Genomic DNA, 15432 nt, shown 5'->3' with positions numbered 1-15432 from the left:
ACTATATGGACATGTCAAAGCTGCATTTTCAGCATCATTACTCCAATCCTCAGTGTCACATGATCCTTCTGAATTTATTCTAATATGCTGATTTGCTGCTCAAGAAACATTTCTTCTAATTATCAATGTTGAAAACAGTTGTGCTGAATCTGATTAATATTTCTGAGGAAACGGTGATACTTTTTTTTTCAGGATTCCTTGATGAATAGATAGTTTAAACGAACAGCATTTATTTGAAAGAAATCTTTTATAACAAATATCTTTACTGCCATTTTTGATTAATATAATGCATTCTTGCTGAATAAGTTTTTTTTCAAACAAATTTGTCTAATATATATTTATATATATTTATATATCATATGTATATATATATTTATTTATCTAAATAATAATCAAATAATTAACCAATATATTTTGAAATAACGCATTATTATTGCATAAAAATGTTGGATGGAAGCACCAAAATGTTTTTTTCCTTCAAATTTTTTCAAAGGAAATGTTGCATAAAACAAGTGAATTTTGGTACATCTTTTGTTGTCATTTAATTGTGTATATTGGTATTAAATCAACCCCCCTGCTCTCTAAAGACTGGCCATTGATAAACCTGTCAACCACTAACTCATACTCACCACAGATGGATCCCACAGCCACGATGAACCCGGCCCAGCTATATCCTCGTCTGAAGAACGCATCCGAGAGTGCTGAGTTTGGGTCGAGCGTATGCCATGGAACCATCAGTGTAAGAACTGTGGACACCAGGACATATGCTGTTGCTGCCAGGCCTAGTGAGATTGCAGTTGCTGCAGGAACAGCCCTCTGAGGATTGCTGGCCTCCTCGCTGGAAGCCGCTATCACATCAAAGCCAACAAAGGCATAGAAGCATGTTGCAGTTCCTGCCAGGATACCTGAAAGTCCAAAGGGGGCAAAGCCTCCCTCCTGAGCGCTCCAGTTGGCTGGTTCAGCCAGCACAAAGCCAAACACCAAGATAAAAACAATGACTACCATACTGATAGCTGAGAAGATGTGGTTGAGCCAAGATGAGACGAACACCAAATGAAATGAAAAAGGAAGCTACTAGGAGGATGGCAGCTGCTAAGAGGTCTGGGTAATGAGCAATGAAGGGCACGTCCCAACGCATCACATGACTCTCTGTGAAGTTCTGGATGCGGTGATTGAAAATAGAGTCCAAATATCCACTCCATGCACGTGCTACTGCTGCCCCACCAATCATATACTCCAAAATTACATTCCAGCCAATCAGGAATGCCCAGATTTCCCGACAGAAACATATGTAAACATGTAGGCGGAGCCTGTCTTTGGTACACGGGCGCCAAACTCAGCATAGCACAGTGCTGCCATGAGTGATGCTACTCCTGCTATGAGGAAAGACACCACTACAGCTGGTCCTGCAGTGTCTTTAGCAACAGTTCCTGTGAGAACATACAGGCCTGAACCCACCATTCCACCTACACCAAGCAGGCGAGGTCCACTGTGGACAGACAACGTTTCAGTGATGTTGCCATTACATCCTCCTCCAGCGTCTTTAGCCTGTTCACCTTCTGACAGAACCTCACCACTGGAGAGCAGCCAGAAACACATGATGCCATCTCCACAGAGACCAGAGGGTTGATAAAAGAGATGATGTGAACTACAACAAGGTCACACCTGGTCCATAGTTTTCTGAGTCAAACAGGCTCCACAAACCTGAAAATAAACATAAAATAAAATAAAATCTGTAATATCCCAAAAGTCAAAATCCGTTTTTGGGGCAAAATGTATATTTAAATACATATTGAAATATACCGAAACATCAAATATACCTATTATTTAAAGTGTAGGGGCAAAAATGACTCCATAGTGATTTTTTTAATCTAACATTTGATATAATTAATTCTATTCTAGGCCTGTCTAGTGATAAGTTTAGACCATTTGTAATGACCTGTAGCTATCACATATGTGCCTGTATTGACTGTCTCAGTGTTGGTATAGATAATGTTAAAGTTGGAATGAAATGGAAGTTACAATAGTCGTTTCTTCATTTTAAGTGTTTGTAGATTAACAAAAGAAAGTTCAGAGTTCAGCTCTGAAAACACTGAATATGAAGAAATCATATCCAACAACTCCTAAATTTGAAACAGGGACTACATCCAAATTTTGTTTGATGGAACACAGCAAAGAGCTGTATAATATAACACTGAGACCTGTCAATTATTCAATATGCATTTATGAAACACCATGTAGCTATTATTTACACAAAGGGCCAACACTACAATACATGGCAAATGATTTTAATGGGTGGGTGAGCCTTCTCTCCCCTGGGCTCAATAAGCAGGCAACAGAACACCTTAGTAGACAAAGTTTTTGGACAAATGCTTTAAACCATAATAACTGATATTTAATATTTGTTTTTATGTCAAGATGTACATATATTAGGCCCTACGTATTAAGTTGGTGACCATGTTAATATATTAAGTAAATAGCCAAAAACCACAGCAATATAGTGTATAGTGTATATATATATATATATATATATATATATATATATCCTCTTTTCAGCTATCGATCATATGGACCTGGCATATATATCTTTTGAATAATCATATACATTTATTTAATAGTCTTTAATGCATAATAAAACCTCTTACTTAAACCTCTTAATGAATAATAATAAAAAGCCGTTATGTGGAGATGTGGCATGGTTACATTGAATCAGCTGACAGTCTACACCACACAGATGATGCTGCGGATGGCAGATGGTGTTTCCCACACATCACATCCGCTGCTTCTCCAGACCCACTGCTGGAGCCCGGAATGGCGTCATTTATCATCATTTATCTCAATATCTCCAATGTTCAGTCAATCTATAACTCACGTTAATACGTAGTAAAAATTGGTATGAAATACGAGCTAAATGTTGATGCAACTCCTTTCTCCGTGAAACGCAGCATGAATAATTTAACTCAACATGTATTTGAGACTACAGTGATATTTTAAATAGCCGAAATACGCGTATATATAACAGCCAACTAGCGCTGTTATATTTTGATTAAACTGTACCGTGACAGCTGCTGTTTTCATCCTCTTTTAACGTTAAAGCCCCAATGTATATAAGCACCGTCACGAAGACAGGTGAGAAACTGCCTCGCTCTGTTTCGTATTACCCTCAAATCTAATCATTAAAAGCATATACATACACATTCTTAAATAAAATATTGTATTGCGTTTTACCTGTAATTGATTCGTGTCTTATTATTTGGTTGAAGCGATGTTGTAAAGCGTCATTGAACAGAGCGGAGGGCGGAGGAGCGAACAGGAGCTAGTATCCGCTCTTAAAGGGACAGCGCCTCATTAATGTAGCCCTATATAAAACATCCTTTTAGCTAATGCCATTATGTCTGTACACAGACTTGCTAGTACTGATATTGATATTTCATTCTGACATAAAATCTACTAAAAAAAAGTCTTATTACAAGTCTTATACCTATTACAAGTAGTCTCATGTCAAAATATTCATATCTGATATGAATAAGTACAAAGGTAGGCTACTGTGTAGGCTATATAGAACATCAACACAGCAAAACAATGATCCTATTTTGACCTAGATCTTTGCTGATTATAACATGATTTAAGAATGCAATAAAAGATATTCTTTATTAAACTGGAAAATCTGTATAAGTATACCAACGGCAGTGTAATCAATTAGGTGAATTAAGGGTGATTGGGACAGTTTTTGAATTTCCGATTTGAGCAAGGTTTCTTGTCATAAATTAAAAACATCAACCCAACACATAATATATTTCTTTAATACTGAAGATGTTAACTACCCATTTGAGGAGGAAACAATGTTATATTATGATGAAAGGATGCGTGACATACACCTTTCTGTAAACTGAGTCAAAAAATATTTTTTTGGTAACATTTAGGTGATTGGGACACAACATTTGAGTGATTGGGACAGCACATTTTTTCGTTGATTTAGGGTAGTGTAAGAATATTTACTGTATTGCACAAGTTAGTTCATACTTTAATAAAATTTTATATGCAATTATTTAATTTTCTGTTCATCATTATTAAGAGCCCATGTTTATTTCTGTTCAACTTTATTTCTCACTTCATAAATCCATCCAAAATTCATACAATGCAACACATGTAACTAAGGTAAAATAAGTTATTGAAAATATTTAAAAATCAAATATTAGACAAGCAAAAAAAAAAAATTAAATAAATAAATAAATAAATGCTTCAGGTCCAAAAAAAAAAAAAAAAAAAAATTATAAAAATAATAATAATAATAAATAAAAAATAAAATAAATAAATTGTTGGGTGGCCCCAACCAATTAACTGTTTGACAAACACATTTAACTTGCACAAACCTTTAACAGAAACATGAATATGGTTTATTACTGCAACAAAAAAACATTTTTAAAAGTTTATCTATAATGCTTCTATTTTCAAAATGCTTCTATTTCAGAATTTTTATTTTAGCAAAAATCTAGATAGTTCATGAATATTTTTATGGTTGATTAGGGCTTGCATAAATAAAAAGGTTGGAAACCACTAATTTAGGGCATATAGATCATATACAATGGTTCTCTATTACAAGGGAAATCATTTTCTTAATTAGCAAAGCCTTTAAGCACTTTCCCAATCACCCTAAATTATGCTGTTCCAAACACAGTTTGGGTGGATGGGACAAAATAAAAACAACCTCATTCGGAAAATAGAAACAGGATATTAACACTTTTTTACTGATTTTGTAGAAGTAGTGTATCATATTTATATTTCCATCAAAAGTTTATATAATATAGTAGCTATGACCATTTTAGGACCTTATTATGAAAACAGCTTATGTCATTTTCCACAACAGCACATTTAATCAATCAGCAGCTTTGTTTTAGATTTAACTATTTTTAAAGTTTAGTATTGCATCCTTCTCATGGGCATTTAATAATTTTTTACTTTTAGTCTGAGTTAAATCTCTTTTTTTTTGGCTCATTTTATCTATATAAAAAAACCTGCCTAATAATTATGCACACCTGAATATAAGGAGTTTTTCACTTCCAGCCTCATGGACAATTATATATCACTTACAAATGATCAAATACAAAATATATTAAGATTGATGTGGTTTGGAATTGATAAAATGTGCTTGGAAAAAAATTAGTGGTGGGCCGTTATCGGCGTTAACGTGCTGCGTTAACGTGAGACTCTTATCGGGCGATAAAAAAAAATATCGCCGTTAATCTATTCTCAAAGTTGGGTTGGGAGCCGGGTCTATACTACGCAAGCTATGATGACTTTCACCTTGATATTTTAGCGCGGATGTATACCTAGCCGAATTGCACTGTAGGGGGCGAGAACGAGTCTTCGAACCTGTGTGTATGTCTACTGTGAAATTACCACATCAAACGTGACGTGCTAACATGGATGCAGCTATGAAGCCGCCAGGTTTGCTTCAGGGAAAATTTATTTTTAAGAAGCTTCCCAATGGAAATCGGCAAGTTATTTCTGTCTCTACGTTACATGGTCGCTACCTCTGTATCGCGCGCACAGCGGAGTTCCGCCCCGGTCCGCACACACACACACACACACAAACACAAACGTAAGCGCACACACAAGTGAGCACACTCCCACTCCTATTTGTAAATATTAAGCCGCAAAATGTCTATTTAAATATGACTTCTGTGTGTCTCTGTGTTAATGTATGGCGCAAGACGCGCGGGTTTGTTTACAACTCATACAGAAGACCGCGTGACGCTTGCGGTGATATTAACGTCTGTCTTCTCACTAAATGAGGACATAAATACATGAACAACATCTCCAGAACTGCTCTGAGAGTCACTTCATGAGCACTCGAGCGTTTCATTTGAGAAAAACTATCCTCATATCATATAAGTTACACAGAAATGTAAAGGTATTCGCGGCAACCCGTCAAAATAAAAGTTCGGTTTCACTTGAAGACATCGGGCAGAACATAATAGGCTACTACTACTAAAACTATTAAAACCTTATCTTTAAGGAATAATCATACAATGTCTTCAATGTTATTATCAATATTAAATTCTTGATGACTGCTAGTTGTTTACTACTAGTAGTGAACTTATTCTGATCTACTTGGCAGAATTCAAATGAGCCATTTTAATCTAGATTAATTCCAAGATTACAGTGAGATTAATCTAGATTAAAAAAATGAATCTATGCCCACCACTAAAAAAAATATGAACAGAATATCAACGTGCCTAATAATTATGCATGCACTGTACATCAGACCTAATGGTGTGTAAAACAAATCCATATGTGGGGTGGGGTGGTGGGGGGGGACTGTAAATAATAAATCAGCTCCATAGCAGCAGGTAATTTTGAGGGAGCTCCATGGCAAATTCAGTGCACATGGCCCAGAATTCCTAGCAAAGGCCTTGCATAGCAGACTCAAGTGATCAAGGCTTATAGGGCATTTCATTTAAACCCACTGCAATATTTTTTATTAAATTATTAAATACTTTGCATATCTTAAATTTAACTGAATTAACTTGAAAAAAAATTAACTGAAAATGGCAACATAACTTAGTAGTTAATAGATATCACTACAACACAGTTACTGCCTTTTAAATAAACCAACATGCAGCATATTATCAATGAGTGCATTTGCATGCACATTATGCTTGTAAGCCGATTATGCTTAAAGGAATAGCTCACCTCAAAAATGAACATTTTTTCATCATTTACTCACCTTTATGTCGTTCCAAATCTTTATAAGTTTCTTATGTTGAACAGAAAAAGAAGATATTTTGAAGAATGCTGGTAATCAAAAATATTGCGCGTTACCGTTTCCCTATTCATAAGTAATAGGAGTGCACTGTCTTTGTATTTTTTAAATCTTTGTTGTTATCTAAATCTCAGTGAATCGAATGAGAAAGAAGAAATGTTTGGGCAGGACTTTGTCTATTGAGAATTGGCTGGATTATAGAACGTGGGCTTTGCAAACTAAATGGAGTGACAGGTTGCTGGAGGAGAGGGATTGAAACTCGTTTGGCCATTGGACAACCTTATTGTCCAGCCCTCATGCCAGTATACACATCACCAGAGAAGAGAAATTACAGGAGGGGGTGCACATTAATGTTTTGAATAAAGATTAATGGGGCACTTTTTTAAATAATGATGTGCATGGATAAATCATTAATATTAATCACTGCAACATTCAACACAAAATACTTTAACAGTGACTTTAACAATGCCCAAGTAAATTATTGTTCACAGATGCAGTACATCATAAGTCAAAAACATCAAAGGTCAATGGCAAGATGGCAGATGTAATATGTGTGAAAAAAATTCACAGTACATACCTTCATTCCTAAATAATATTTTATTAATTCAAGAAGTAAGTTCTTAACTGAATACAGTACACACTCTGAATGTAAATGATTTCAGATTCAGCACTTTTTTAATTTGCAAGAAACATGTAAATCACTTTTTTTTAAGTTGGCCTAGATGTTTCACAAGTGACCAATTTTTTGTTAAGCTTCACTGACTGTGTTAGAAGACATAATTTTGCCAAATCATTTGAAGTATTTGCATGAAGTAGACTAGAGCAACCTGAAGATGTTCTGTATATATGTGAAATTTTGGAAAGCGATTTTAATGGATGTTTAATTTTAATAATGATTACTAAAACAAGCTATGTGTCAGTATTACTCAATAAACATTCAAAAAGAAAAGGTTATTGTGTTGGACAGTGTCAACAGCAGCAGACGTAGTAGTACCAGTATTGATTTTTTTGCTTGAATCCCTATTTATGCAAACATCATGAAATTATCTTGATGATTACTGTCTAGTTGCTGTGAAAAAAAGTTCTTCAGCGGTTCTTTGGGGAGGTTGAGGCATTATATAGCACCACTACCGTATAAAGAACTTGTTAAGCACCTGTATGGTTCTTCAGTGGATCTTCAGCGGTTCTTTGGGGTGGTTAAGGTGCTATATAGCACCACTGCCGTATATAAAGAAGCCATTAAGCCAGCCATTATGTTTTTTTTTTTTAACTGTGTTTGCACTTGGATGGGATTAATGCAGAACACAAATTCCAAATATGGGTTACTTGCCCACACCTCACTTCATTATACTTGTCACCAATCTGGTCTATGAACTTCCGTTCACTCACCACCGGATTCGCTCACCACATTGACTCTACACTAACTGTTGCCAACCCAGTCTCATATAAAAACGTACCCTGACTACTTTGGTCCAAAGTGCAAAACGTAGAGGGGTTACAATAACGGCCCTTGAATTGTATGACTGTTACGTTTTTTTTGCCTATTCTTTTCCTATTGTTTTACGTCCAAGTCACGTGACTTTCAAGATTCCGGTGTTATGGATCAACTGGGGATCGTGTTAACTGGGGATGTGCGCGTGCACGCAAGTATGTTTACCTGAATTTCTGGCAGATGTTGAACGGCGACAGATTCGTCACATGCCATATTCCACGCGGATCATAGTACAAAAAACACGTTTCACCAGTTGTGTACATTGGTATGCACAATAAAGCGCTTTGAACTCGAAGTGTCTGTTCCTGCGTATTTGACGCAATTTCAAGAAAGTTTACCGTGTTGTCATGTTGTGCTCACAAAACACGCCCACATTAACATGGGACATTCGTTACAATGAGCGATCAAATTTGTCAGCATGCTGAAGTAAATATGTAAGTATTTTCTTTTCAGCCTTAGGACATCATATTGTTTCTGTAGTCACAATAAACAACAGACCTATATTAAGTTAAAATTAGCAGTAGACTACCTAAAGTAAACATGAAGTGCAAAGTCCTTCCGTTTTAACGTCATATGGATTTATTTTAATTGTAGCCTAATTTATTGTGTGTGATCAAGTTATTTTTAATTGATGTCATAATAAAGAGAGAGAGAGAAAGAGATGATACTTTGCCTTGAGTTTGTTCAGAGTGATTTACTCTGCTGATTTTAGATTTTGTTTTTACAACCACCCATAACTGGCCCAAGTCTCAGCCAAGTTAATTACCCATAACTGGCCCTGAATTGGGCCAGTTCTGGCCTATGTGTGGCCCTTGTCTGGAATCCAGACCTGGTCCACACTAGGACCGTAAGTCATTGCAGTATGTGGGCCAAGCAAAAGCTGATTGTGTGGGCCAGAGAAAAATTGCTATGTGGGACCATACCTATATGACCATAGCTGGCCCTATTCTGGCCCAGACAGCAACATAGTGTTGGCCCAGATCCTAGTGTGTACCAGGTCTGGATTCCAGATAAGGGCCACACATGGGCCATAACTGGCCCAAGTCTCAGCCAAGTTAATTACCCATAACTGGCCCTGAATTGGGCCAGTTCTGGCCTATGTGTGGCCCTTGTCTGGAATCCAGACCTGGTACACACTAGGACCGTAAGTCATTGCGGTATGTGGGCCAAGCAAAAGCTGATTGTGTGGGCCGGAGCTGGGCCAGAGAAAAATTGCTATGTGGGATCTGAGGTTCTGTATGACCATAGCTGGCCCTGTTCTGGTCCTATACGCTGGATCAGATGGGTTCCACATGTCAGCCTCAACAAAACCATAACCAAGCCACTTGATACACACCCCTCCTAGATGAATAGTCACAACAACAACAAAATATTCTGAACAAATATTTAATCATGTTTAATCAGCAAACCAAGTTGAATGAATCTCACACCTAACATACAGCATTGTCAGTTCACACTTTCACAAAAACTATAAAAACATGCTTATTTGTTTTGCTTGGTCAGTGTGTTCACCCTGTTGGAGTATGGCAGTGTGAATTGGCTTTTAGGTGCTTTGGAATACAAAACAAAAAACAGTAAAATAAATATATTTGTTTAATGTTCACGCAATTAACACAAAATTCTTAAATAAGGTAGTTTCTCTATTTTTGCAGTATTCAAGTGTTCATGTCCCTGAATAATATCTGCATGAACCTAAGTCTGAAGAGTACACATAATATCTAGTAGACAGCAATCCTTGTGAGTGAGAAGTCTGGTGTGGAGGCTGGATCTGGAACCGACTTCTGTCCAGGTTATCCGTCTTCACGAACTGCCCTGAAATACAATTCAAACAAACAATGTAGTGTGAGGCTCTTACATTCACAATGCTCATTTTTGGCCTCAGGGGTGAAGTGTGCAGAAAATTCTGCTGGACTGAAATTTAGTATTTGGTGAACAGTCTTCAAGAGTGCAAATAATATTTTAAGTTTTAAGTATCTTTCAGGCTCGGTGAGGTTTCCACGAGCAACAAAGTCTGCTTGAACAAAAATTTCACTACATTTAAAGTTTAGAAAATAATTTTTTTAAAAGTTTGAAGTGAGGTGCATTCACAGTACTGGTTCTGTCTTACTGTTATAAATTTTAATTTCAAAGAACTTTTTTATTATCATCCGTGTCTTTTTTTGAATTATGATTGACCCTCTGTAGGTTGTTGTATATGAAGTGTCCTCAGAGCAGAGTTAAACAAGATGGCCTTGTAGGACATACAGGAACCCAGACAGCAACATAGTGTTAATATTCAAAATATATCAAATAAATATCAAATATTTCCCAGACAGCAACATAGTGTCGGCCCAGATCCGCCCACATCTGGCCCACGAAATCCATGCGGGCCAGATGTGGGCCGGATCTGGGCAGACACTGCTTGCTGTCTGGGAAATATTTGATATTTATTTGATACATTTTTTTGAATATTCGACAAACTTTTGAATGTTTGAGGTTTTACTTACTAGTCAGATGGTTCATGGTGCTTTGGAGATGTTCTTCGACAGGAGATCTGCTCCGCTCCAGCTCTGCAGCACAGCCATAAGCATGGAAGAATAGGAACAATATGTAACATAGCCAACAAATGTATTATTCAATGTCAGGATTATTAAAAATAAACAAACTACAGGAGAGGTGAAATGCAATAATAATAATAATAATAATAATATACAAAATATCTTAAGATACCAGAATTCATATTTTTAGGTTTTACAGATGCATGATGATATAGTTGAAATATACTGTGAAAAATTCATATAAAGTTATTTAATAAGACTTCTCAGATCACCTGTGTTTCCTGTATCTCTGTCAGCAGCTCACATTACAAATTGTTTTGTAACTTCCCCTGTTTTAGGTATTTTTTCTGACGCTCCTGAAATCATAGTACAATTGATCAATATTTGTTTGCAATGAAAGTTCAAAATGTGTTTGAAATAGTTTCAGCCCATTAGTTCATGTAAGTGACGTCACCGATTGACCCCACAGTGCAGACTTTTAGGTTAAATTAATTAGCTTATAGTGACTTCCATTTATCTATTGACAAAGTATCAGCAAAACATTTACAAAACTATCTACACATAAAAGGTGCTTAAAAGCTCAAACGTTCATTAATAAAAGCTCAAATGTATAAGTTACCTTACCTCTAATTGTTAGCCTCTATAGTTAACGGTTGTGATGCTAAAGGTCTTTTTGAAGACACTAAACCACTCCTGTAAAGTAAAGATTCAACAGAAACGTGTCAGTAACATGTAAGAAAGTGTCAGGAACAGTTGTATGTATTATTTGTGTAACTTTAGGGACTAAACTTACCTGAAAGCAGTGAAGACAGCAGAGAGACAGCTTCTCGTTACTTGTCAGCTGAGTGAGTTGACGCCCTGTTACCATGGTAACCTCCTCCGCTTCAGTTTAAATGTGATTTGAATGCTCAACGCGCGCGCTCATTGGTCGTCCACACGAACACGGTTATTTTCAAAACAGCAGCTTTTTCTCTGCGGTTTGTTCCGTTGGTCCTCACGCAAACGCTGCAGCAGGTCACTGAAACCGAACATTTTGAAAAAACTCCTGCCAGGGTGAAGATTTAAAAAAAACTCTGGCTGCAGTGTTATCATGTAGACAGCTAAACCGGAGTTTTTGGCTTGTGACGTCAGAGCCTGCGCTGTTATCTCCGCCTACTTGAAACTTTGTCAGGCTTCTGATTGGCCAGCATGGCCTAAAACACATCAAAGTTACGCATTTATATAAATAGTACAAAAGTCAAATAAAATGTCCTGAAATTTCATCATGTATTGTTTAGTAGGCCTACATCAAACTGTAAATTGAATGAGAATATGAAAGCAGTGAAAGCAGTGAAGCAGCTCATCAACTTTCTCTGTCAACTCGGGCTTTGATCCTTAAGCTATGATTACTCCACGGGCGCGTGCACATAAAAGAGTGATGTCGGCACGCTTCAAGCACGCAGTAATACTGTATCTGCTGCCAAAGCAAGAGAAGAGTGTTGGAAAAAGATCGCTGATTGCGTTAATGCGTAAGTTAAACAAATATACATTCAATATTAATTAAAAATGATGTGCATGATGTATGTGTGTGCGCGCGTGTATATGATGCCTTTACAATAAGGTTGTATTTGTTTAGAGAACGTAATGCATTAGCTAACATGAATTGACAATGAACGATAGTTTTTCAGCATTTATTAATCTAATGTTAATTCCGTTAGTTGTTCAAGTTACTCATGTTACTTCACTGTGCATTAGACGTATGTTAACAGTTAGTTTTATTTTAAAAATGTATTAATGCTTAAATTAAAATGTGTGTATATATGTATACTGTATGTATAAAGGTTTGTGTATAAAATGTGACTGTATATTAGGCCTACGTCATATAGATTAATAGGCTATTCATTGATTTTTAGATGCAACCCCAACTACAAACGTTCTTGGCAGCAGATAAAGACAAAATATAAAAATATCATTCAAAGTGGTGAGTATTTACCATAACCTTTTATTATTTTCGTGAACATTTTCACAAAAACTTTTTTGCAGCAAACAGAAAAAAGTGTGACATTCGGAAAACTGTGGCACTGTGGCAGAGGAGCTGGCTCTGAGTAGCAATAAGGGGCGGCCGATTATGGATGGTATTACAGGTGCTGTACAATCTAACCCTGGTGCTGGCTCCTCTAAGCAAGTGACACTGGGTATGTGTGCAATGCATTACTACCTTTTAAAAGTTGTACATGTGGCTGACTGTATGTTCTGCAGTAGAGGGAAATGCAGTGTCCCTGTTGAAGCCGGCACGCGTTCACACAGTCTCCCACACAGAGGTGAGCTTGCAGCAGACAGAACACTATGATTATGCTTTACAACGTTATGCTTTACATTGGCCTACTTTTATTTATTAGGGTGACGCAAATGACGAAGACACCCTCTCTGTGTGTTCTGAAACCATTGCTGAGGTGAATGCATTGTTTTTTTTTTATGGCACACATTTTAATGTCACACCAATGTGACTGGCCCTTATCTTTTATTGTAGGATTTTTCACAACCTACCCCACAAACTGACGCCTCTACCTCAATGGGCTTCAGAAGGAATGTGAACAAGGTACTGCTTTAAACCCTTGACATAAATTACAGCCAGTCCTGTGCCTGTATTAACTCATGCCTTGTCATTTGATTTACCTTAAGACTTGTAATGATTGTTTGTGGTGGAATTATGTTTCAGGTGGAAACTGACTCAGTCAGGGCCCTTTACAAAAGGAGCCTAGAATTGGACTGCACACTAAAAGAGCTGGACTGTGAGCTGAGGAGCCTCCAAATTAAATTGGAGATCAAACAGCTGGAAAAACAGATCTCAGTATGTGAACTTACTAAAACAGGCAACACATTAGTATGAACACTCAATACTTATTAATGCATCATTCTCTCTTTCTCCTCCTAGCCACATCAACAATAAAACCATTTGAGACCTATCTGCAGTTTCAATTTACTTTTATTAAGTAAAATATTGTATGGTGATTGCATCTCTGACAGCTGTGCCAGCTGGGTGGTCAAGTGTGATTGGGTCAATTTCATCAGGGAGAAGCTGGTTTAGTGGTGGTGCTTGCTCCTTTCTGATAGTGGCTATATTGTGCAGAATGGCACATGCAGCCACTATCTGTGATGCCCGCTCTGGTGACACCCTTAACCGCCGAAGGCAGTTGAAACGTGCCTTTAGGATGCCAAAGGTCATCTCAATCTTGACCCTGGTTTTACTGAGGGCCACACTGAACCGGTTTTGTGGCCTTGTCTGAGGGTCAGGATAGGGGGTTAGTAAAAATCTCTGGCATGCATAACCCCTGTCTCCTACCAACAGGCCATCAAAAAGCCCTGTCACAGAACAGAAAAGGGAAGTACGTACCGCTTGCAAAAAAACGCAACGCAATGCATACCATTTGCGGTACAGTAAGAGCATGACTTCGACGTGTCACATTTGATATGTGCGGCTCAAGAAGTTCGCAAATATAAGAGATTCCTTCCGCGGAGAATCTGTATCTTTCATACAAGTAAGTATCAGGGAAATCTAGGGGATTTTGTCTGTCCTTAAAAACTCTTTCTCTACGAAGTGCTCGTCTAACAATTTGTGCGGAGATGTCCACAGGATTTGGTAGAAAAGGTGAAGCCATTGCAACAGACACTGGGATATGTGACGTCACCTATGTTTCTTTGATCACAGCTGATTGGTCGAATTTCAGTCTGAGATCTCGAATCCAGAACATAACCTGCCCCGGAGCAGGTTAGTCGTGCAGCATAAGATACCATGGCGACGAACAACGCTTAAAGCCGAGCTACCTTCATGGTACCTAAAACCCAGAGTTGGGGCAAACTAAACTGAAACTTACCTGGCTAGCCAGCTAATCCGGCTTCATGGTACAGGCCCCAGGAATCTTCATCCTGGATGAGAAGATTCATCCTGGATCTATGTCTGATCTGAAATCTACACTTTGGCTTACAAATAATAACAGAAGATTATTTCATTTTTCCTAAATTATTTAAATGACAGAACTCAATGTTTAGAACTCAATGTTTAGAACAAATTTTATCTAATATTGCAGTTTGTTAGAATCATAATCAATTAAATTAACTGAATTTTCTGTTTGTTTATATATTAATATTGTCTCTTTATTGTACATTATGCTCAGTTAGGTGCTTGAATTTGAATGTTGTGAATCAGATGTCTTTTATTGGACATGTAGAGAACATTTTGTCTTTTGTCTGAGTTCATGATTCCTGCTTTTTATTCCCCCATCCTACATTCTGGTCTCTCGCCAGAACACAGTAGAAAACACATATTCAACAGTGCCAAACACTTTGATATGTGTGATAAACCAGGAAGGTATTTTTTCAATTGTATGTCACATCTATGTCATGTTTACTTTTTGAAGGTGACAAAATAAAGTGCTTAACAACTGTTTAACAATTAAAACTGAACCATGCTATGAGATCTTTTTTTTTACTGACTGGTTCTTTTTCCAGATTCCATTTTGTCTTGTATTGTATTTTGTAAGTCCTGTGACAACCACTAGTGGCAACCCCAACTTTTCATGACATAAGTAAAATATATGATATGATGATGATTTTATTTTTTGTATTTTTTTCAAATATGGCTGATATTCTACAAGACA

At 37.1% G+C, this 15432-nt stretch overlaps 1 protein-coding gene and 1 long non-coding RNA gene across 2 annotated transcripts in view; both read right to left on the bottom strand.

Moving 5' to 3' along the window:
- Positions 1 to 3321, bottom strand: part of LOC131546080 (cationic amino acid transporter 4-like) — a 14594-nt gene extending 11273 nt beyond the window's left edge. Inside the window, 5 exon segments of the mRNA XM_058785405.1 lie at positions 630 to 1042; positions 1044 to 1275; positions 1278 to 1481; positions 1484 to 1704; positions 3229 to 3321. Of these exon segments, the coding sequence (XP_058641388.1) occupies positions 630 to 1042; positions 1044 to 1275; positions 1278 to 1481; positions 1484 to 1607 (973 nt within the window). The 5' untranslated portion in view covers positions 1608 to 1704; positions 3229 to 3321.
- A 6104-nt stretch (positions 3322 to 9425) lies between these two features.
- LOC131546158 (uncharacterized) lies at positions 9426 to 11142 on the bottom strand. The gene is made up of 3 exons (XR_009272613.1): positions 11068 to 11142; positions 10745 to 10807; positions 9426 to 10070 (listed from the first exon to the last, which is right to left on the bottom strand). It is a non-coding gene; the product is annotated as an uncharacterized LOC131546158 (long non-coding RNA).
- Positions 11143 to 15432: the final 4290 nt, after the last annotated feature.

The sequence above is a fragment of the Onychostoma macrolepis genome, chromosome 08 (genome assembly GCF_012432095.1).
Source record: "Onychostoma macrolepis isolate SWU-2019 chromosome 08, ASM1243209v1, whole genome shotgun sequence".
NCBI classification, from domain to species: Eukaryota; Metazoa; Chordata; class Actinopteri; order Cypriniformes; family Cyprinidae; genus Onychostoma; species Onychostoma macrolepis.
Note: the sequence above shows the minus strand (reverse complement) of the source record. Positions and strands in the feature narration are given on the sequence as shown.